At 49.7% G+C, this 23648-nt stretch overlaps 1 protein-coding gene across 3 annotated transcripts; it reads left to right on the top strand.

Annotated features, from left to right (window-relative positions):
• Window positions 1–4019: 4019 nt before the first annotated feature.
• On the top strand, window positions 4020–22968 carry SELENBP1 (selenium binding protein 1). Of its 3 annotated transcripts, XM_045479206.1 has the most exons (13): window positions 4020–4236; window positions 5357–5395; window positions 17634–17690; window positions 17874–17986; window positions 18242–18427; window positions 19087–19207; window positions 20359–20541; window positions 20819–20997; window positions 21423–21501; window positions 21596–21717; window positions 21978–22070; window positions 22242–22360; window positions 22566–22968. In XM_045479206.1, the coding sequence occupies exons 2-13, from the start codon at window positions 5365–5367 to the stop codon at window positions 22726–22728; spliced, it is 1446 nt and encodes a 481-aa protein (XP_045335162.1). In that variant the 5' UTR covers window positions 4020–4236; window positions 5357–5364; the 3' UTR covers window positions 22729–22968. The 3 variants fall into 3 exon arrangements, with proteins under 3 accessions (XP_045335162.1, XP_045335163.1, XP_045335161.1); XM_045479207.1 differs by lacking the exons at window positions 4020–4236; window positions 5357–5395 and adding an exon at window positions 15111–15231; XM_045479205.1 differs by lacking the exons at window positions 4020–4236; window positions 5357–5395 and adding an exon at window positions 17242–17549.
• The last annotated feature ends 680 nt before the right edge of the window (window positions 22969–23648 follow it).

The following is a 23648-nucleotide window of genomic DNA, read 5'->3' as shown; positions in this document are numbered from 1 at the left end:
AACGGGGGAGGGGCAGAGAGAGAGGGAGACACAGAATCGGAAGCAGGCTCCAGGCTCTGAGCCATCAGCCCAGAGCCTGACGCGGGGCTCGAACTCACAGACTGTGAGATCGTGACCTGAGCTGAAGTCGGATGCTTAACCGACTGAGCCACCCAGGCGCCCCCTGCCCATTTTTTAAATGGATTGTTTGGAGTTTTTTTCTGTTGAGTTGTGTGTGTCTTTGTATATTTTAGATATCCACTCCTCATTGCATAGAGGATTTGCAAGTATTTTCTCTTATTCTGTAGGTTGCCTTGTCATTGTGTTGATGTTTTTCTTCCTGTGCAATGGTTCATTTCTTTTTGTTGCCAGGGAAACTTACTGTGGTGTGGATATACCTTCGTTTAATCATACCCACATTGAAAGACATCTGGACTGTTTTTATTTTTGGCTAATAATAATAAAACTAACATAAGCATGCCTGTACAAGTTTTTGTGTGTACTGTTCTCATTTTCCCAGCTGGTCCTGAAGCTGTTGCTGGTATATATGACTTCCCTCTGTTACTTCTCATTCCTTTGCCTTAATAATGGCTAACATTTATAGGGTGTTTACTGCATGCCAGACCCTGTCCTAAGTGCTTTAGAAGTATTACTCAATTCTCAAAATAACCACTTGAGGTATGAACTATTATTATCCCTAGTTTATAGGTGTGGAAACTGTGGTAGGGTCCCCTCCCTAAGGAAAGAAAAAAAAAAACCCTCAAGGCAACCTTGACAACATCCTTCCCAACGTTGTAACATGAGACCATTTAATCAGACTACATGTGTGTGTGTTACCATATATGGGAGACGAAGAAGTAAAAAATATATAAAAAACTATGCCACATGGCATTCGGGGCTCCATTCTTTGGGTACGAACCCAACTGAGCGGTGCTGGAACAAATAAAGTTGCTACCTGAAAAAAAAAAGCCTGGGTGTCACGACTCTGTGCGAGAATCCTGCTACAGAAACTAAAGCAGAGATAGACATGCAGCCAGCTTGTGTTAGTGCTTAGATCTGAATCCATGTAGACTGGTTCTAGAGCTCAGCCAGGGCTTAAGACAACTGAGGTTCTTTCCTTGTGGAGTGACCTCGGCCTTCACTCCTGGAGGACCTGAACTCTCAGTTCTCTTCTGCTGCTTAGTCTTCTGTTAACATTAACCATTGCACCTGGTGGTATGAGGTAGCCTGGGGGTGCCCGTGGGTTGCACCCATCTCTCTCCCTCATCAGGATCAATCGCCCCAGCTAACATATTGCCCCCTTTTCTGCCTTTCACTCGATGGCATAAAAAAACTAAAATACTCAGGTTACTGTCTCAAGGTCCAGTTCAACGGAACTACTGGTGTCTCCTCTTTGCAGAAGCAAATCTCCTTGGGATACCAAACCTCTAAACGGGCAAAGCTGATAGCCATGGATCTGCATGCAAAAAATGTTGTGAATGGGTTATAACTCCCACCCTTCTCTCTGTTTCTGGACTCATCGTGTATTCTGGCTGGAAGAGAAATGGTGCCATAGAATGGTTGCTGGTTCAGAACATAAATTGCACTCTGTGGTCAGCACTCCAATCTTAAAAGGTTTTACCATAAATGAGTCTTCTGGGAGGTCAGCTGCTTCTGAGGGATGGGGTACATGATAAGATCCATGACTCCCATGAATCTTCGTGTGGTGGTTAAAGCATGGACTCTAGACCAAATTGTCTGGATTCAAATACAGGCCTCACCACTCACCTACTTCTGACTTTGAGCAATTTAAGAAACTTCCCTGTGACTCAGTTTCCTTATCTGTAAAATGGAGCTAATAATAATAGTATTTTGCTCAATATGATTGCTGTGAAGATTAGATGAGTTAATGTCTGCTGGACATTGCTAGCACTCTGTCACTGTACATTGAGAGCTTTGGTCAGAAGCCACGTTATGTGGGCCACCAAGGGAGCCTACAAAGCATCCAGGATGCCCACAGGTGGTGGTGGTGGTGGCAGCGAACATATGGGAGCAGGGAAAATAAGTCCAAATATGAAATTGACTTCTAGAGAGAACACATTTCTGCCTCCTCTTTGTCGAAGAGACCTAACATAAGCATCCTTCACCAGGTGGTGGGCTGGTTTGGTAGCTTTTGTAGGCCAAGTAATAGCCCTGGTAGGTCAGCCATGGTAAGGGGGTAGTACATCCTGGGAAGGCCACATGCAGCCTGTGTTCTTGCCACCACAGCCACTTCTTTCATGGAATGTCTGGGGAGGAAACAGAATGACATCCACAAAGTAGGTTCCCTTGACCCACTTGGCCACCAGAAGCAACCCTAATTTCTGATGGTGAGGGACCACTGACACAAATATTCTTCACATTCTGGGACCCTCCTGTGTGGTCTATGCACAAGCCTTCTTCCTGAACCCACTGTCCCCGATCCTGTGTTCTCATTCTGTTTGAATCTGTCCACCCAGACAAAGCACTGGCCTTGCACGTGGATCAGTAAAGATCCTCAGACTGTGTCTTCCACCAACAGAGCTAGTAACAAATTCTACTTGAAATTTTACCCACTGGAGGATTCTCCTTCTCCGCTAACTTCTAGGACTATCTCTCAGAAAGCATTATTATCTTTTTAAATAAAGAGGCATTTATTAATTATCTGCAAGTTAAGAAAAGAATCACTAATTCTCTAGCTTTGAAAGTGAGTATCTTGGTTACAAAATTCTATGTGTAAAAACTTCAATTTCACAAGTTTTATAACATTTTTTATTGTGCTGAAGAATCTATAACATTAAATTTACCATCTTAACCATTTATTTTATTTTTTTATCTTTTTTTTAATATTTATTTATTTTTGAGAGGGAGACAAAGTGTGAGTGGGGGAGGGGCACACAGAGAGAGGGAGGCACAGAATCAGAAGCCGGCTCCAGACTCTGAGCCATCAGCACAGAGCCCGACGCAGGGCTCGAACCCACAAACCGCGAGATCATGACCTGAGCAGAAGTCAGATGCTAAATCAACGGAGCCACCCAGGCGCCCCTATTTTATTTTTTTAAAATAAGTTCATTTATTTATTTTGAAAGAGAGCACGAGCAGGGGAGGGGCAGAGAGAGAGGGAAAGAGAAGATCCCAAGCAGGCTCCACACTGTCAGCACAGAGCCCAATGTGGGACTTGATCCCACAAACTGGGAGATCATGACCTGAGCTGAAGTCAAGAGTTGGGCGCTTAACTGATTAAGCCATCCAGGTGCCCCCATTTTTTTTTATTCTAGAAAGAAAGAGAGAGCACATGAGTGGGAGAGAGTGACAGGGGAGAGGGAGAGAGAATCTTAAGCAGGCTCCACACTCAGCATAGAACCTGATGTGGGGCTCAATCCCATGACCTTGGAATCACGACCTGAGCCGAAATCAAGTCGCTTAACCGACTAAGCCACTCAGGTGCCCCCATCTTAACCATTTCAAAAAAACTTTTTTTAATGTTTATTTATTTTTGAGAGAGAGAGACAGAGAGACAGAGGGCAAGCAGGGCAGGAGCAGAGAGAGAGGGAGACACAGAAACCAAAGCAGGCTCTGAGCTGCCAGCACAGAGCCTGATGCGGGGCTGGAACCCACGAACAATGAGATCATGGCCTGAGCCGAAGTCTGGCCCTTAACCGACTGAGCCACCCAGTCACCCCTTAACCATTTTTAAATGTACAGTTTGGTTTTGGGTTTGTGCAACAGATCTCTAGAACTTCAGACGGGCTTTATTACTGCGATCATAACATTAACACTCCAGTGCATGCTCACTGCTACTAGAAGAACTTTACATTTATTAAGTCATTTAATTTTCAGTGCAGCCTATGAGAGTAGGTATTTTTATTATCTCTCTTTTAGAGATGAGGAAACTGAGGTACACAGAGGTTAAATAACTTGCCCAAATTCATTCAGCTAGGAACTTGTAGAACCAGAATTCAAACACAGGAAATCTGGTTCTAGAATTTTTGCTGTTAATCTCCTGATGGGCCACTCCTGCCTGGCAATGGTCTGTTGTGAACAGCCAGCCACCTGTAACCCAAGCTAGAATGTTTTTTCTTCTCAGCATCTTTCCTGATGCCAGCGGCTTTCCTGATGAGCAGGCTTTTGAAGCCAGTAGAGCATACTGAGAAAGATGAGTTTTGGCAAGACAGGGCAAATGAGAGGGCACAGCGGGGCATTTTGTGGTTTCTTTCTGCCTTCAGGATGTTCTCAGGCTCCACCCAGCTATACTTGGAGGTAAGAAGCATGGAGCTACTGAAATCCTGGGCCAACTAGGCGAATCAGATAATCCTTAGTTTATGAAGGGGCTTGGGCCACAAAGTCACCAGGTGTCCCATGGTCCCACATTTTGTTTCTCTTGGGACCCAGAAGCCCACAAGAGTCTATTTATCAAAAGAGGAGCCTGCTGAAGGGGGCTAAGCCTCAACACCTCTTTTGGCTTCCGTGGGGACTCTCCTTCTGGGTCTTGCTTGCCACAGCCTCGTGGGTCACCCCAATTTGTTAAGCACTGTTGGATCCTTTGAGTCATATGGCCCCATTGGCAGATGTGTTGAATAGAGCCAGGCATGGCCAGAGAGCCCTTCCTGGTAGGAGACCCCGCAGTCACTGCAGGGGTGGGGGGGTCACTGCCTCCACCCATCATGCTCCAACTGCAGCCCTGGACCCTGCAGCATGGCTGGTCACCCGCACACTTGCCTGTGTCCACATCCACCAAAGCCCACTCACCACTGTCCTACCTCTTTGTGTCTGAGCCCTCCTGGGCACACCTAGATGTCCAGGACTGTCATGTGCTTGATCCTAGCTGCAAAGGGATCTGGGACAGTGAGCATGGGGCCTTTTTGGTTCCTAGAGTGGTTGGTGGTGGGTTCCATCTGCCAACAGACATAAAAAGAGCCATACGTGCTGGCCAGCCCCAAACAATGAAACACAAAACAACCCATCTCAAGGAGCTCTTGCGAAAGTTCTATGATTCACTACAGGAGAGTGTAGCCGTTATAGGCACAGAGTCTGAAGCCGACTGCCTAGATTCAAATCCTAGACTCTGCTACCCACTAGCTGTGTGAGTTGGAGCAAGTTACTTCCCTTTTGTATGCTGTCACTTCCTTATCTGTAAAATGGGCACAGTAAGAGTCTCCACTTCATAGGTTTGTTGTAAGGATTAATTAAACAAGGTAGAGCATGTAAAGAGCTTACGGAAGTATCTGGCACATAGTAAGCTTTTATGTGGATTGGGGTTCATTTCTTTTTTGTCTTTAAAGTGCTTAGAGCGATACCAAGGGTATGTTAAACATTTAATAAGTGATGTCTGTTTTTGTTGTTGTTGTCATTATGACCTATTTATTGCCTACTTGTCCAGGTACTTCTATGGACCGTATCCTAGAACTGGAACTCCCAGGTAAAAACGCTGTGCACAATTTAACTTTTGATAGGTATTGACGAATCGCATTTGTTAATAAGGCACCAGTTGGCACTCTCACCCGTCTCCAGTGATGACCTTTTCTTCATGTTCTCACCATGACTGGATTTTAACCTTTTAAATTTTGGCTCAAGACACAAGAGTGTTATCGTATTCTTTCATTATTTCAATTTTTAAATTATGTATGTATTTCAAGCTTACTTAAAAAAAATGTAAAAAATACATAATTGGTACATAATGTGAAAAAGAAATATTGTTCCCTGTAATCCAAGTCCTCAGAGGTAACCAGTGTTGGTTACATTTGGTAAGTTTGGTATGAACTTACAAGAACTACAAGAAGTTTTGTCTCTTCAAATGCTTTTCTACAAACATGTAACCTTATTTATTTGTTTGTTTGTTTGTTTATAGTATACATTTATAGTACATATTAAATTAGAAGTTATGTAATTATATATTATGCAATTATAAATTATAATTTAAATTAATTAGTTTAATATGTAAAGTAGTCAAACTAAATAAAACTATATGGTTTAATTAATTAATTTTATATATAGTTTAAATTGAATGGGTTCATACTATTTTCTGTCTCTTTCCCCCTCGTCCATATTTCTTGGATATCCTTCCACGTCCATGTGTATAAAATTATACATTATGGATTCTTGGTGTTCATGTTATGGATGTTCCATAATATATTGAACTATTGCCCTACTGGTTGTTTCCAACCTGTCACTATTATGAACAAGGTTGCAGTGGACACCTTATTAATAGATTTGAATACTTGTCCATTTCCACAGAGTGGATCATCCAAGGTGGATTCCCACTGAAAATGCTGCCAGGTGCTGCTAAACTGCCTTCCGAAAATGTTCCACCATTTTATACTCTTGCCAAAAAATACAAGAGTGTCCTTGTCCCCACACTTCTTCCAACACTAAATGTTAACAATCTTCTTATTTTTGAAAATCCTGTCATGTTGTTGTTTTAACAAGCATTTCTTTAGTTGCTAATGAGGTTGGGTATCTTTATTTATGTTTATTACCCATTTAACCTTCATTTTCATATCCTTGGAATATTTTTCTATTGTACCGATTGTCTTTTTCTGATTGATTTGTTGGAGTTCTTTGTATACTTTTTTTCTTTTGTTTTCTAAGTTTATTTATTGTTGAGAGAGACAGTGTGAGTGGGGGAGGGGCAGAGAGAGAGGGAGAGAGAGTCCCAAGCAGGCTCCACACTGTCAGCACAGGGCCCAGTACGGGGCTTGAACCCATGAACCGTGAGATCACGACCTGAGCCGACATTAAGAGTCAGAGACTTAACCGAATGAGCCACCCAGGTGCCCCGGAGATCTTTCTATATTAAGAGAGATCATCATTTTTCAGTTTAAGCCTTTTTAAACTCTGGTTTCTGAGCAGCCTTTTGATAAGGTGAGATAGGAAATCCCAAAATATCCCCTTTCCAAACAGCACTCTCCATCTTTCTACACTTGTGACCCTGGGGAAATTGCAGTGGAACAGCAGGTTAGATATGGTATATGGAAGACAGAGAGTCCAGGACATGCAGTGAGGCCCTGTCCCAGACCTTCCTCTGATTCCATGTAGAATGAAGACAGGTGTCCCAAAGCCTCGGGATTCCTGTCTCTTTGGGACACTGGAGGGAGTATCCAAGCTGCCTGCCCTTTTCCCAGGCAGCATCTTGGTGGTGAGGTGAGAAAATGTAGGCCCTGAGAAGGAGGGCAATTTGTTCCTGCCTGTCCTGAGCTTAGTAGAGAAACTGTGACTCAGAGATATGACTCCAGGGGCCAAAGGTCCTTCCAACCTCAAATAGAAGGGCTTTCATTTTCCTTTGGATTTTTTTTATTTACAGTATTATAACATGTCCAAAATGGAAGCTTGATTAGAGGTTTTGATGGCTTAATTTAGGCCATTAACCAAAACTGATGTAATTCTTTCTTCCCAGGGCTCGTAACTGAGAAGGTGCAAGCCAAGTGAGCCTCTGTAAAGGTGGAGACGATTGCATAAAAGCCTTTTTATGGTTCTCGTCTCAGCTCTTCTGGAGCCAGGCTTGGCACAGGAGGAAGGCTGGCACAGGAGGGGCCGGGGAGGAAGTCACAGCAAACTTCCCTGTGTCCCTGGGACTGATGTCACTGTTACCTCCTCTAGACTACAACACTGGGTTCACACCCACCTCACTTTTTCTTCTTGTAGGTTAGATATGTGACAAGATACATAATTTCTGTTGTAGTGAGATCCTCCTTCACTTAAACTTGAATCTATCTTCAAGGTAGATAGATACCCTTGCTTTCCTACAGATTAAACAGATTTAAGAACAATAGAGGGGCGCCTGGGAGGCTCGGTTAAGCGTCCAACTCTGTTTTGGCTCGGGTCATCATCACACGGTTCGTGAGTTGGAGCCTCACATGGGGCTTGTGCTGACAGTGCGGAGCCTGCTTGAGGTTCTCTCTCTCTCCCTCTCTCTTGGCCCCTCCCCCTCTCACTCTCTCTGTCTCTCTCTCAAAACTAAATAAATAAACTTTAAAAAATGCATAAGAAAAAGAACAATAGAAAGGTATGGACCCTCTTCAGATCTTGATTCAAATAACCTGTAAAACAAAAATGTGTAAGACAAAAGGGGAAATTTGAATATCTGATAATAGTGAAGACTTACTAATTTGCATAGGTGCGATTATGAGACAGTGGTTTGAAAAAAAAAAAAAGATGGGAATGCAAGCTGGTGCAGCCACTCTGGAACACAGTATGAAGGTTCCTCAAAAAACTAAAAATAGAACTACCCTAAGACCCAGCAATTGCACTACTGGCTATATAACCAAGGGATACAGGTGTGCTGTTTTGAAGGGACACATGCGCCCCAATATTCACAGCAGCACTATTAACAATAGCCAAAGTATGGAAAAAGCCCAAATTTCCATCGATGGATGAATGGATAAAGATGTGGTATATATATATATATATATATATATATATATATACACACAATGGAGTATTACTTGGCAATCAAAAAGAATGAAATCTTGCCATTTGCAACTACGTGGATGGAACTGGAGGTATTATGCTAAGTGAAATTAGTCAGTCAGAGAAAGACAAATATTTTATGACTTCACTCACATAAGGACTTTAAGAGACAAAAGAGATGAACATAAGGGAAGGGAAACAAAAATAATATAAAAACAGAGAGGGGGGGGCGCCTGGGTGGCGCAGTCGGTTAGGCGTCCGACTTCAGCCAGGTCACGATCTCGCGGTCCATGAGTTCGAGCCCCGCTTCAGGCTCTGGGCTGATGGCTCGGAGCCTGGAGCCTGTCTCTGATTCTGTGTCTCCCTCTCTCTCTGCCCCTCCCCCGTTCATGCTCTGTCTCTCTCTGTCCCAAAAATAAATAAACGTTGAAAAAAAAAAAATTAAAAAAAAAAAAAAAAAAAAAACAGAGAGGGGGACAAACATAAGAAACTCATAAATATGGAGAACAAACTGAGGGTTCCTGGAGGGGTTGTGGGAGGGGGGATGGGCTAAATGGGTAAGGGGCATTAAGGAATCTACTCTTGAAATCATTGTTGCACTATATGCTAACTACGATGTAAATTTTTAAAAAATAAAATTAAAAAAAAGAATTCTAATCTTGAAAGGATGCTTACAGAAATATTAATGCAAGGAATAATACAGTGTCTCGTGTTGGCTTCAAGAAAATCTGAGGTAGGGGAGGGCTAGGAAGAAGAGTTGAAGCAAGTAGGGTTGTGAGCAGAGTTTTAGGGAAGATGGTGGTGTAACTGCAGGTTCATCATACTCTTCTATTTTTGTAAAAATTGACATTTTTTGCTGAGAGAGAGACCTAGAGAGATAAAGAGATCTCCCTCTCTCATTTGCCTTCCTTTTCTTCTGTCCCAAGAGACGGCTTTTTAAACACTTCCCTCTCCTTTGCATCTCCCTTGCTCTTAAATTTTTTTTTTTAATTTTTTTTTTTAATTTTTTTTTTCAACGTTTATTTATTTTTGGGACAGAGAGAGACAGAGCATGAACGGGGGAGGGGCAGAGAGAGAGGGAGACACAGAATCGGAAACAGGCTCCAGGCTCTGAGCCATCAGCCCAGAGCCTGACGCGGGGCTCGAACTCACGGACAGCGAGATCGTGACCTGGCTGAAGTCGGACGCTTAACCGACTGCGCCACCCAGGCGCCCCTTAAATTTTTTTTTTTTTTAACATTTATTTGTTATTGAGAAACAGAGAGACAGAGCCCGAGCAGAGGCGGGGCAGAGAGAAGAGTAGACACAGAATCTGAAGTAGGCTCCGAGCTGTTAGCATAGAGCCAGACGTGGGCTCGAACTCACAAACCGCAAGATCGTGACCTGAGCCGAAGTCTCAGCTCAACCGACTGAGCCACCCAGGCGCTCCAAGTCTCCCTTGCTCTTATTATCAGAGGCATGTCTCTGATAAAACCAAGCCATGCTTAGCACCTCAAGGGTAACCTCTGAGGCTGGAAGGTGAGAAGAGGACATCCCATCCCACAGAAATAAACTGTTAGTGGTGATCTTTCCAGCATCCGTGACAGGCCAGAAGGCGGCTATTTCTGAGTGCACTGAGGGTGGGCTGGAAGCCCTCCAAGTGCCTCTCAGATCACCCCCAGCCCTGGCAGAGGGCTTTTTTCCTCTCTCTGAGCTCTGTTATTCTGAGTGGCAGGCTTTGAACTCAGCATTGTTCAGAGATAGGGAGGTGCAGTGAAATTAGCGTGAGCAGCTGGTTAAATTTGTAAAACTCTGTTTCCTCTGATGTAAGATGAAGAAAAAGCTGTTTACCTGTCCAGTTTGCTGTGGGCAGTCCCTGAGCTAACTGCTAGTGTGCAGGGCCCGGCCTGGCACCAGCCACACCTGCTAACAGGTCCTCAGTAAATGCTACTCCCTCCTGCACAGGGCGTGTCGTTGGTCTGTTAAAACCAGGAGAAATGAGCAGGACGTGGCTCAGGAACTGCTTAGCTGCGAAAAACCTCCACCTGTCCAGCCAGTCCCACGTGAGGCCTCCGCAGGCTGCTGCCTTGGGTGCCACAGGCACCTTGGGTTGTGTGTTGGGTGTGTTCGTTCTGTTCACGCTGCTCGTTTGCACACAAACCTGCACGTGTATAGACTAGACCACCCTGTCCAATCCCTGTTTACTCTCGGCCACCCACATTACCCCATGTCCTTCATTGCACTTTATTGGTAATGATGCTATTGCCTTGATTAGTGGCCATCTCCCTCCGCAAATCATCTCTATGATGGCAGAAACTGCCTTGTTTCCCACTCTGCCTACCAAACCTGGTGGAGGCCAAGACGGAATGAATGAATGACCACGCACGCGTGTGTCTCCCAAAGGAGAGGGCAGGCAGGCAAAAAAATAAATAAAATAAATTAGTACCTTTATTTGGGGTTTTGATTACAAAAGTAATACATGCTTATTATTTTTTAAAATGTACAAGTGTCGGGGCGCCTGGGTGGCTCAGTCGGTTGAGAGTCCGACTTTGGCCCAGGTCATGATCTTGCGGTTTGTGAGTTCGAGCCCCGCGTCAGGCTCTGTGCTTGGAGCCTGGAGCCTGCTTCTGATTCTGTGTCTCCCTGTCTCTCTGCTCCTCCCCTGTTCATGCTGTCTCTCTCTCTCAAAAATAAACATTAAAAAAAAAATTTTTTTTTAAATGTACAAGTGTCTGAGGGTGCCTGGGTGGCTCAGTCAGTTAAGCATCTGACTTCGGCTCAGGTCATGATCTCACGGTTCATGAGTTCAAGCCCCGAGTCGGGCTCTGGGTTGACAGCTCAGAGCCTGGAGCCTGCTCTGGATTCTGTGTCTCCCTCTCTCTCTGCCCCTCCTCTGCCTACTCTTGTCTCTCTCTCTCTCAAAAATAAAAAAATAAGCATTAAAAAATAGATATATACAAGTGTCTGAAACAAAAGTAAAAAAATTATCCCCTTCCTTCTGTTGCCTCTCTCCAAAGGTAACCATGGTTACACATGGCTGTAGTACCTTTCCTGTAGCAGGGGGCATCCCCCACTCCCTCCGCACCAGGAAGACCCCACTGTTCAGTTCAGGAGACACCTGCTTCTTCTCTCCCCATTCCCAAGAAAGTGTCTTGAGAGTCCCCAGAAACAAAACAGCACAGCTTTCCACATTCCTTCTGGAGCTTCTTCCTCCCCACCACCCACACCCCTCCCAAGCCAAACAGAGCCAAACAAAACACCAAATGGCCTGGAGTGATTAGAAAAACTGTAAGCTCCAGAACCCAGGAACCTGAGTGGGGTTCCTGCTCGGCACCTACCTTGGCCTTGGCCCCTCTGATCCTCAGCTTCTTCCTAAGTCAAAGGAGGATGATTTACCTACAAGTTTGGGGTGTGGCAAGGGTTAAGTAGGGGTGCTGCGGGCAAGGGCGAGTGTGACCAGGTGGTTCATTCAGTTTAGTTCTGCTTGATCCCTGATATCCTCCCCTCCACCCGCCCCCCCCCCCCCCCACCAATGGCCGGACTGGGATTGCTTCCCCATTGCTTTTGTTTTGCGAGAGATGAAGAACAACACTTTTTTTCCTCTCTTTTTTTTTAATTTTTTCAAATGTTTATTTACATTTTGAGAGAGACAGAGCATGAGAGGGGGAGGGGCAGAGAGGGAGATACAGAATCCGAAGCAGGCTCCAGGCTCCGAGCTGTCAGCACAGCTGTCGAAGCTCAAATCCATGAACTGAGAGATCATGACCTGAGCTGAAGTTGGACTCTTAACAGACTGAGCCCCCCAGGCACCCCTCTTTTTGTCTCTTTTCTTTTTTAAGTGTTAAAGTATTCTTGGAGACTCTGAAGTCATCTCCTCTCCTTTCCCTTCTCTGGGTTTAATCTTTCTTTCCTCACTTCGCCATCTTGCCAAACAGTGGTCTGTTTAAAGAGGCCCAAAGAAGTCTGGCAGAGACTGGAAGGAAAGGGGGGAACCAGCAGAGGGGCTCCATACCCCCTACGCCACAAGAATCTGCTTTCTGTCTGTAGATGATGGAGCAAAGCCAAAGTTCGGGCAGCGGTTACATAACCGCCTGGCTGTTCAGCTGCTGGCCTGATAACCTACCTCCTCTAATATTTACTGTGCTTTTTTGGAGCTTGAACCAGCAGGAAGAAACATGGGCCGCATCCACCCTCCTTTGGGGTGGGGGTGCCCAGTGTCAGGCATATGGCCTCCTGGGATTAGCAGACCTGGGCTGGGGTCTCACCCTCCCTGGGACTGCCCAGGGCAGGAAGCTTGTGGCCCTCCTCATATGCCTTCATAACAATCTGGGAGTCAGCCAGCTCCGGTTGGACTCTGGTTGGCTAGGGAAGGGCAGATCAGAGAGAGGAGAGAATGCATAAGTTCCTGAGAAGCAACATTAGGGATGCCTGAGCCACAATGAGGCTGACTGGGGTGGCCCATCATGGAAGCAAAGACGCTATGGGCCGTGGACCCTTCTACGACCAGCCTGAGCCCTCTCCCTGGGCTGCTTCCACCTGTAGCCCTGATTTGAACGAATTTTCCCAACCACCTTGCAGGCTGTGGAGGAAGCAGTAGGTAGGGGCTAGAGGTGCCATTCAGGAGCCACAGAGAACACCAGGTCAGGGTTCAGAGCATGGAAGAACCTACAGTCTGTGACAGAGTGGTGCTTTGCGGTTCTTGTCTAGAATTTTTTTTTAATGTTTATTTATTTACTTTAAGAGCACATATGCAAAAGGGAGGGGCAGAGAGAGAGAGGGAGACAGAGGATCTGAGGTGGGCTCAGCACTGAGAGCAGAGGGCCCGACACGGGGCTCGATCCCACGAACTGCAAGATCGTGACCTAAGCCGAAGTCAGACGGTTAACCAACTGAGCCCCCCAGGTGCCCCAGAACTTTTGACAAGGGGGTGAGGATGGGCTTTCTTTCTCTTTCAGATCTTGGTTGTAAGGCTACTTCAAGCCCCAAAGCAGGAAAGTAGAGGAGGTATGAGATGGGGTCCGAGGAGGAGAAGGAGGAGGAGGAGAAGGAGGCCAGAGGCGCAGGCTGGAGGCAGGGTGAGGAGAGACAGCCAGCAGATGGGGAGGCCAGCCCAGGCGAAGAAGCAGCCCCCTGGGCCACCCCCTGGGGGACAGCTGCACCCACAGGGCTGACTGCGGCACATGCCTGGCTGATGGCGTGATGGTGAGGACCCAGATGTAGGAAAGAGTCAGGGGAGTTGAGTGATATTGAGGAGAAGGGGGTAAGGGCAGCCACAGAGCATCTCCCTCTGGGTGCTCCCTTACCCACGGGAACCAGGAGGACAGATGCCCGTCATCTGTCATACTGCAGCCCAGCTTTGTTCTTCCTTTCACTCCGGTTTGGAAACACCATGGATCTTTCCGCCGGCAGTCTCGAGACCAAACTTCGTCCCTTTCACTATCCAATAAAAACTTCACCCCATAGCTTTCATCCAAGATGAAAGTGGCTTCTGTAGACGCCGAGTCAGCAGGTTCCTAGAAAAAGCAAATGTTACCCCTGTCAGGCAGCCAGGTTTCAGGAAAGAGGGCCCCTTGACTTCACAATGAAAAACAAGTGGGGTGGGTTCCCTTGCCCAGCCCTTCGAACCCGGGCCTCTCTGGATTGGGGCAGCCCCAGAGAGAGTTAACAGATCAGGCCTCAACCTTGCCTTGGTTCTTCAGCAAGCACCTGTCATTTGCTTGGCGGCTGTGTGGCATATCCCTGGGACCCTGTACTAGCAGGCTAGGCAGCCCTGGTGGCATTGAATCCTCCAGCTGGGGGACTCCTTCCTTCCTGGATGAATGGAACCCTGAGAGTCTTCTGACTTGTCACAGGCCAGTTAGGGACAGTGACATCATGCTTGGGCTGCTCTGGGGCCCTGCTACCCACCTAGGGAGCTGTATGAGGTACCCAGTCCAGAGATGGGGGGGCACTACACTTCCACCTGCCAGGATTTATGAGGGTAATGAGCGTGATAATGAGTGCTGCCAATTTTCCTTCCACTTCAAAGCTCAACAGGAATACACAAGTCAGGAGAAAGTGAAACCTGGACATGGGTCCTAGTTAACCCCGGTTCCTGTCAGGGCGGCCATGGCAGGAGGACAGGGTGGGCAGTTTGGGGGTGGGTAGGACTGTGCCTTTTGGAGCCTGGACGTCTGGAATCAGAGGGCAATCTTAGGAGAGAGCTGACCCTGGCTGTGAATAGGAGCAGATGGGCCCACGGCCCTGCGTGGAAACAGACCCAAGTACAGAGATGAGCACTGACACAGGAACATGTGCGCTCATACGCTCGCGCAAACACACACACTCACACACACAGGCACATATGCATAGGCCCACACAAGCAACACTCCGGCAGGCACAAACTCACTTAAGTACACACAGACATGCACAAGTCCAGACACACAGGAACACTCACACGGGCACGTATGCACACACAAAGACACACACACACACACACACACAGAGGCATATAGGACTGTGCACATACACAGACCCACAAAGTATTCCCAGGCACCCACAAGAGATACACACACAGGTACAGTGCATATCTGCACATGCACAGGCTCCTAGCACACGCGCACGCGCACACACAGATACACACACACCCTGCAACTCAAACAGCAGCCTCCCAGGCCATTTGAGAACATCCTGGCCAGCTGCCCTTGGTGGTTCACCCTGGGCTGCAGCCGGGGCCCTCCCCCTGCCCCGCCCCGCCCCCCAATTGGTTGTATAAATTCCTTCCCTTTGCCCCTTCCCGGGCACAGCGTGCCTCGGACACCAGCCCAGCCTCTGTTTCTGCTCCCTCCTGACAGGCCAGTCAGGATCAAAGCATACCAGCAAGCAGCATGGGTAAGGAGGGGGCTTTCTGACAACCAAGTGCCGCCCACCCTGCCACAGGAAGTGGCAGAAAAGCTAGGTCGGGAGAGCTGGGTGGGGGGGGCAGGCGCTGGACTCTGCTCCACCGGTGCCACCCCACCCCCACCCCTGAATCTCCCAGCTCAGCCAAAGTTTCTAGAGGGTGCCAGAAGAGGAGGGTGGAGGGGCTGCGGAGATGGGTGGCCCTGGACCCCCACCTGGCTTCTCAGCTGCAGCCCAGGTGCCTTTCTGCAGCTGGGAATATCTGGTGGGGCGGGAATACAGTGGCAGAACCTTTTGTCCCCGGCCTATCACCATAGGTGAATGACAGTCCTGATTTCAGCCCTGGGTCAGCTTCTTACTCCAGGAAGTAGGGAGCCCAGGCCTTTGGGGACAGATGGCTCTCTAGCCACCCGGAACCTGATCACTCTGGGATGGAAAGCGGAGCCCACACTTGGCCGCTGGGCGCCTATTCCAGTGCCTCCCACCCCTCAACCCACCCCCCAGTCCCCAAGCCCTCCTGTTCCTCACTCTCAGGCTCCTAGAAGCTCCAGTGAGCTACCCTGTGCTCATCCTAAACCCACAGATGTTCAGAGATCTTGCTTAAGATGCTTAAGACAGGGCATTGTTTCCCAGAAAGAACACTGATGCTCCTGGGGGCCTGGTGGGTGCATGGGCCTGACTGATTCTAAGAACTGCTGGGAGGGGGTGGGGGCAGGCACAGGAAGACAGCACAGCCAGCAACACCTCCCTCACACCTTTATTTCTCTCTCCGTTCAGCTTTGCGGGTTTTGTGTCTCTGTCTTGAGGTCTTGGGAGTTTTGAATCTCCTTCTGTTCTGTGTTGGGCAACCTCCCTCCCCTCTCCCTCCCCTCCTGTGCCAAGCCCTGGCACAAGTCCTCTTAATTCCTTTGGACTGGACCTCTCACCCTGCCACACCCACCCAGCCCTCTCTATGAGCACCAACCACTGCCTGGGATGTCTGTCCCCAGCTTCCGGCACAGTCCTTCCCATATTTATACAACACTTCTCCTTTAAAGTACTTCTGAATACATTGGCTTATTTGACCTTCATGGGCACCTAGAAAATAAGGTAAGATATTATTACCTGCTTTTAGCCAAAGCAGGGGAGAGAACATGAAAGAACAGACATCAGACCTGGAGCTTGAAACCAGGTTTCCGCACTCAACAATGCTGTTGCTGCCACCTGGGCCTCCTAAGTCACTTGGCTGCCATGAGTAGGGGACCTGGCTTCCCAGCTGAGGCCCGACTGAGGGCCTCCAGGTACCATGGAGACTCAACTCTGGCTACTCCTGCCTCCCTACTTGTGGCCCCCCAGCTGTCAGGGCAGTGGCCAGACCGGCCATGGGCTGCAGCAAGGAGGCAACGCCCCATCCTGTGATCTCCACTCCGGGATTTCTTTCCTCCTACAGCTCCCTTTGTGCTAGTCCTCCCTCTCCCTCCCGGTCAGGCTCCAAACCCTGATGCCTGACACCTGGTCCTGGCAGCCCTCCTTCTCAGAGACTGATGTTGGTCCGGTAGATCCATGTGGCTTCTCTTGCCAGACTTCAGGGACAAGGAGGGCCACACCCTATATAGCTCTGGTAGGTGGGCCTCTGAGCCCTCCAGAGCAGGACCAAACACCTAACATTACAGATGCAGGAAGTGGGTGACACCCAGGGATAGAAACTAGTCTCTGCACATCCAGGTGGTAACAGCTCTGTGGCCCCAAACTTCAGCCTCCGATCCTTACCAGACCTTCGGAGAAGTAACCCAGGCTTTGGACAGCAGCCTGGGGTCAGGACCCAGAGGGGAGAAAGGCAGGAAGTGTCCCAGACCCTGGCAGAGACAGCTTTCTGGGAAGGGAGGTGAACAGGCACCACCGTCACTCGCTGAGGAACAGCCAGGCTTTGATGGGCTCTTGTCAGGCAAGCACGAGCTGCATACTTCACTCATTGCACCTTCTTGTTTCCTTCTAATAAAAGCCAATCGTGGTATTCTTATTACTTTCTTTTTACAGATGGTGTGGATGTTGAGGCTGGGGAGGTTAAGTAACTCGCCCCAAAGCTCCCATGGCTTGGAGCAAGTCCCAGTGAGCAGCCGGGACTGGGACGCAAGTCAATGCCATAGCCGTTGTACCGCACAGCCTCTCCTGCCCCTCTCCTGGGTCCTGCTTGAGTGTCTGTCCACCTTCAGGTCATACCTGTGAAGGCTCTTCCTGCCACATGCACACATGCATCAGGGCTCTGAGGGCCGGGGAGGATGGTGGTGGCGACAGGGCCGGAGTCGGGACAGGACCTGGGCCAGCACGTGGCGGGATATGTGTTGCCACAGGTAGGGAAGGAGCCTTGACCCTGCAGCGAGTGACAGAGCCAACCTGCCTCATTGTTTTCACAGCTACAAAGTGTGAGAAGTGTGGACCAGGCTACCCTACCCCTCTGGAGGCCATGAAAGGTAAGTGTGCAGCATCTGCCAGCCTGTGCCCCCAGAAGGGAATTGTGCAAAGCCATCACCCTCTACTGATCTCACTGCCGGAGAGGGCAGGAGACCTGAGGCCTCAGCCTCGGGCATGCCCAGCTCCGTGCCCATCATTCCCCTCCACCCTGCCATCCCCACTAACTGCTTTCTACCCTTTAGGACCCAGGGAAGAGATTATCTACCTGCCCTGTATTTACCGAAACACAGGCATTGAGGCCCCGGATTATTTGGCCACCGTGGACGTTGACCCCAATTCTCCCCACTATTGCCAGGTGAGGTGCAGCTTGGGCACTGGAGTACCCTGAGTCCCCTCTCTAGCCCTGGCCCTGGCAATGCCCTTCCCCAGCTGCATCCTTCTTCACCCTCCTTGGGAACGGTTGTAGTCTGTTCACTGCACAAGGACACCCCCAAGGTACAGGACAACGATGAACACCAGCCTGTGCTGTGCTGCCCAGCCCAAGTGGGTCCAGGGATCCCAGTGGCATGGTCTGAGTGAGCACCACCCCCTGCCCCCTCTCCCATCCTAGGTCATCCACCGGCTGCCCATGCCCAACCTGAAGGACGAACTGCATCACTCAGGATGGAACACCTGCAGCAGCTGCTTCGGGGACAGCACCAAGTCCCGCACCAAGCTGATGCTGCCCTGTCTCATGTCCTCCCGCATCTATGTGGTGGATGTGGGCTCTGAGCCCCGTGCCCCGAAGCTACACAAGGCATGTTCCCTGCCTTTGTTGCTCAAGGACCTAACGGACACGCCACTCTGGGCACCCTCCAGGCCACGGGCCACCCCCCAGCCAGCTGCCTTCAGCTCTTGCACAGTGTCAGGGCTCAGCAGCAGGGGGAGGGGGCGGGACTTCAGAGGAGGGTTACCAAGGCCTGCAGGTGGTCACCATATAGAATCATGGGGGTGGGCACTAGAGGGGTTGGGAGGAGCTTTTTGTTTTGACTCTGAGAGAGGGAAGGAGCCCTTTTTTTCCCCCAGCCAATTATGAGCCGAGGACTTCCCTCAGGCAGGAGCCTCTAACCACCCCTCCCAACACGTGGTTGAGTGCCATCTTTGTGCCTTGATGCTGGCGATGGCCCAGCAGGGGAGGAGCTTCTGGTCTCACGGGACTCTTAGTGCCTTCAAGACAGACGATGGGAGAGAAGTCAGTGCTTTCTGCCTGCAGAGTTAGTCTCTCAGACTCTCCCTTGCTGCTCTGCAGAAGCTACCAGACTGAATCTCTGCCATATTCCCCCTGGGAAAATTGTGTTCATGTCTTGAAGGAAAAAATATGATGGTGTCAGCAGATAGGAGTGGGGGGATGGGGGAGTCACAGGTGGGTCCCCCCAGCCCTATAACATTCTGATGCCATTCCTTACCCATATCCAGGTCATTGACGCTGAAGACATCCATGCCAAGTGTGATCTGGGCTACGTCCATACCAGCCACTGCCTGGCTAGCGGGGAGGTGATGATCAGCTCCCTGGGAGACCCCAAGGGCAATGGCAAAGGTACCTGTTGGCACTGTAGGCACATCTGTGGGGAGAACAGCTCCCAAGCTGAGGCAGAGGGATAGAATGACCTTCCAGGGAGAACCAGAGGGCTGGGTCTTATCCAAAATTTAAACTATAGTCAAGGAACTTCAGTCGTTTCAATGATTTCTATAAAGATGAAACTTGAATGACAAATTCACTTAGAAATTTCAGTCAGAACAGTGCACTATGTTCTGGGGGACTATGACATGACCCCGGAAAACACAGACATTTAATATCAGCCTTTACGAATTCATGGGCAAGTCTCACAGTCCATGGGGTCCTTAATCTTCACATCGGCACTCTCATTTATGGTGCTGTCTTAGCTAATACTTACACAATGTCTCCTGTGCGCCAGGTACAACCTATGAGGTAGGTGTGCCTAGCATCTCTGTTTTCCAGATGAGAAAGCCGGGGCACAGGCTGGGTAAATAACTTAGCCAAAGTCATACAGCTAATAAGCTGTAGAGGCAGAACTCAAACCCAGCAGTGTGGTTCCAGAATCTATGACCTAATCACCACACTGAGCTGTTTCTCTCTGAACCTTACCTATTCCATCTGAGGGCTTGGAGTGGGACACCAGTTCCTTCTCAGAGGTAGGAGGAATGTGACCCTCCTAGGTTTAATACCACTGAGGAGTTGACATCTAGTTGTATTTGCAAAGGACTATCAAGGCGTCATAACACACTAAGCAAGGGAGGACATGTTAGGCATTCACAGTGAATAACGAGTATATGCAATTTGTCTGCTCTAAAAAAAATACAACTTAGTGAGCAGAATGGAGCCTAGCCTCTGGAAGGGAGTCCACACTGAGAGAGAGGCTGGGCAAGAGAGCCACAGCCTTCTGAGTCCCAGACTCTTGGCTCAAGGGGACAGAAATGTCCCCTGTGGTCTAGGACCGGGATTAAGTTGACAGGAGGTAGGGGCACCAGAATGAGTCCCCACCTCCCACCTGGTCCCCTGGATGGAACCCTTTGGGCACCTGAATTGAAGGAGCTAGCAAATCCAGGGGGAGGAAGGGGCACCATGAAATGGACTTGCAGCCCCTTGGACGTGCCTGGGGGCAAGGGTTGGATAAGGCTGGCATCTCCACTGTCGCTACCTGCCACTTTACTTCCTTCACTGTTCAGGGGGTTTCGTGCTGCTGGATGGAGAGACATTCGAGGTGAAGGGAACATGGGAACGGCCCGGGGGCGCTGCACCCATGGGCTATGACTTCTGGTACCAGCCTCGACACAATGTCATGATCAGCAGTGAATGGGCGCCTCCCAATGTCTTTCGAGATGGCTTCAACCCCGCTGATGTAGAGGCAGGTGAGACTTGTCCCCCATAGGCCAGTAGGAGCCTGGGCACACACACCCCTACTTTCTGCTTGAAAACCCCTCTTCAGGTCTCCTATTTCTCTCCTGTGAACCCGACTCTTGGGGTGATTGATGGTATAGGACTCGCTGAGTACTCCGGCTTGCTCAAGCATCCTTCTTATCCCTCCAACCGGTTTTTCAACCTTATGCCCTGGGTTGTGCCCCAGCCTTCACTCATGCTGCCCTGCCCTGATCCTGAGCCCATCCTCTGGCCCCATCCCTTCCCCAGGGCTGTATGGAAGCCATTTACACGTGTGGGACTGGCAGCGCCATGAGATCGTGCAGACCCTGCCCCTGCAGGACGGGCTCATCCCCCTGGAGGTCCGCTTCCTGCACAACCCAGACGCGGCCCAGGGCTTCGTGGGCTGTGCCCTCAGCTCCACCATCCAGCGCTTCTACAAGAATCAGGTGCCTCGTGTCCTCTGGCCCTCTCCTCCCAAGCCATCCATAGCCATGAGGCACCCCTCTCTCTAGGGCTGACCCAAGCCCCTCTGCCTGGCTCCGCTAGCCCTATTTCTCCAGGAACAAAAACCAAGGCCGCTTGTCCCATCTCTCTTCTCCCCTGAATCCTAAATTCCTACTCATTCATTCAAAAAACGTCTGCGGGCTTCTATGTTAGGCACTGTGCTAAGTGCTAGGAATGTAGTGGTGAAGGAGACATCATCCCTACCTTAAGGGTCTTGCACAGGAGTTAGACCCAAGTGGCAAGAGGGCCCTCCATCTGCTGTCTCACTGCAGACAGCAGGCCCTGGGGAGACCCAGATGCAACCCCAAGTCCCCAATCTAACAGGCTCACCTCTCTGCCTAACCCCACCATCCACCTCCCGATGCAGGGAGGTACTTGGTCAGTGGAGAAGGTCATCCAGGTGCCCCCCAAGAAAGTGAAGGGCTGGATGCTGTCTGAAATGCCCGGTGAGTGTCCAGGGGACGTTGGGAGTCAGAAGGCTGATTCCTGGCCCCGGGGAACAAAAGTCCTTACAGCCTCTGAATGGCACCCCTGCCCCAGGTCTGATCACCGACATCCTGCTATCTCTGGATGACCGCTTCCTCTACTTCAGCAACTGGCTGCACGGGGACCTGCGGCAGTATGACATCTCTGACCCTCAGAGGCCCCGCCTCACGGGACAGGTGGGGTGCTAACATGATGGGGGAGAGAGAAGGGGGAGGAAAAAGAAGGCTGGGGATGAGGTGGACGGTAGGAAGTGGCTGGGGGATGATCAAGGAGGTTCGGGAATAGCAAAAATGAGGGGTGGCACAGGCCAGGACTGTGGGCAGCCATGGCCACAAGTGAGGGAGTGTGGGCACGCTGACTGAGGCACCCTGCTCTTCCTGCGATGTCCTCACCTCCCACCACCGTCCTCCTTTCTGCTCCATATCCCCCCACCCAGCTCTTCGTTGGGGGCAGCATTGTTAAGGGAGGGCCCGTGCAAGTGCTGGAGGACCAGGAGCTAAAATCCCAGCCAGAGCCCCTGGTGGTCAAGGTGAGGATCTACCCCCAACGTCCACCCCTCACCCGCATACCCCCACCCTCCACTCCAGCTCATGGGTACCCTCATATCCATGTTGGAGAAGTATGGGGTGGGGGCATGCTCCATGATCCCTCTCCCAGGACCCGCGTGTTATCACGGGCCCTGACCCCTGATTTTCCCAAGGGGAAACGGGTACCGGGAGGCCCTCAGATGATCCAGCTGAGCCTAGACGGGAAACGTCTGTACGTCACCACATCTCTGTACAGTGCCTGGGACAAGCAGTTTTACCCTGATCTCATCAGGTGAGAAGCAGACAGCCTGGGCTCCCCTCCCCAAGTCCTCCTTTCCCAGAAGAGACTGGTTTCCTGAAGACTCCTTGGGCACCCCACCCACCTCCACCATACAGGCCCTGCTCCTTTCTTAGTACCCACCCCTGCATCACAAACTCTTGGGGGAAAGGGATGACCACCCCTGACCTCTTTCTTACCCCCTCCCTCTTTCTGCCAGGGAAGGCTCTGTGATGCTGCAGATCGATGTAGACACAGTAAAGGGAGGCCTGAAGTTGAACCCCAACTTCCTGGTGGACTTTGGGAAGGAGCCCCTAGGTCCGGCCCTGGCCCATGAGCTCCGCTACCCCGGGGGTGACTGCAGCTCTGACATTTGGGTCTGAAGTCCACCCCGGGTAGCCCCATCCCACATCTGAGCCCTCACTTCCTCAGACACCTGGCTTCACGCTGCTCCCTCTTGGCCCCCACGCCTTGGCAGATAGTCCCACCAAAGCCAAACAGAGGCTATTGGGATGTATTGAGTGGTGTCTTCATTTACTGACTACCTGTTGCATGTTGCTCACTGGCTGTTTTTACACAAACTCTTGGAAATTGCTTTACCAAGAAATAAACTACTGAACCTATTTCTTAGATCACCTTGTCTTTGGGGGCACAGTCTGTGACCCCGCTTCTGCCGATCCTTTGTATCTTGTATGGGAAAGTCCTGACGAGGACTCCGGGGGACTGACTAGTTCACACCAGGGATTACAACATGATACTGAAGGTGCCCAAATCTCATTTCTATGGCCAGACAGAATGTGAAGACTTTGGAGGTGGTTGTCACAAGGAGACCTGAGGGGACAGAGGGTCTACTGGTGTCCCTAAACTTCACTATTTTTTTCAATCCATCCTCCACAGCCTGGAGGCTTTTAGGCCCCCTCTCCAGGATGGGGCCTCCTGCACTTAACCTCAGCATGAACATGTGTCACATTACATTGAGACTACCTGCTTATTCCCAGCACCTGGCTTGTGCCTTAGCACAAAGAATGCTTTACTTAACAAATGAAAGGAGGCATGTGTGACGCATGACTTATGGGGGCCTTGGGATCTAGTGTGTCTTACTAGACATTTCTCTCCTAAGTTTCTCCCCTGTCCTTTTCAATGACCAAACTGCTTCAGAAAGAAAAAGGATCATATCGTTCTACATCGTATTTAAATATTTCTAGAGGTCTGGGGCACCTGGGTGACTCAGTCAGTTAAGCGTCTGACTCTTGAGTTCAGCTCAGGTCATGATCTCATAGTTTGTGAGTTTGAGGCCCACGTC

This window comes from Leopardus geoffroyi, chromosome C1 (genome assembly GCF_018350155.1).
Source record: "Leopardus geoffroyi isolate Oge1 chromosome C1, O.geoffroyi_Oge1_pat1.0, whole genome shotgun sequence".
NCBI classification, from domain to species: Eukaryota; Metazoa; Chordata; class Mammalia; order Carnivora; family Felidae; genus Leopardus; species Leopardus geoffroyi.
This window is presented reverse-complemented; position numbering and strand designations above follow the sequence as displayed.

Excerpts from the sequence above, each read along its gene's own strand:
- SELENBP1 (XM_045479205.1), top strand. The coding sequence starts at position 17,462 with ATGCACACATGCATCAGGGCTCTGAGGGCCGGGGAGGATGGTGGTGGC. Across the intron at positions 19,208-20,358 it reads CCCCAAGGGCAATGGCAAAG|GGGGTTTCGTGCTGCTGGAT; the intron begins GTACCTGTTGGC and ends TTCACTGTTCAG. Across the intron at positions 21,502-21,595 it reads GATGCTGTCTGAAATGCCCG|GTCTGATCACCGACATCCTG; the intron begins GTGAGTGTCCAG and ends CCCCTGCCCCAG.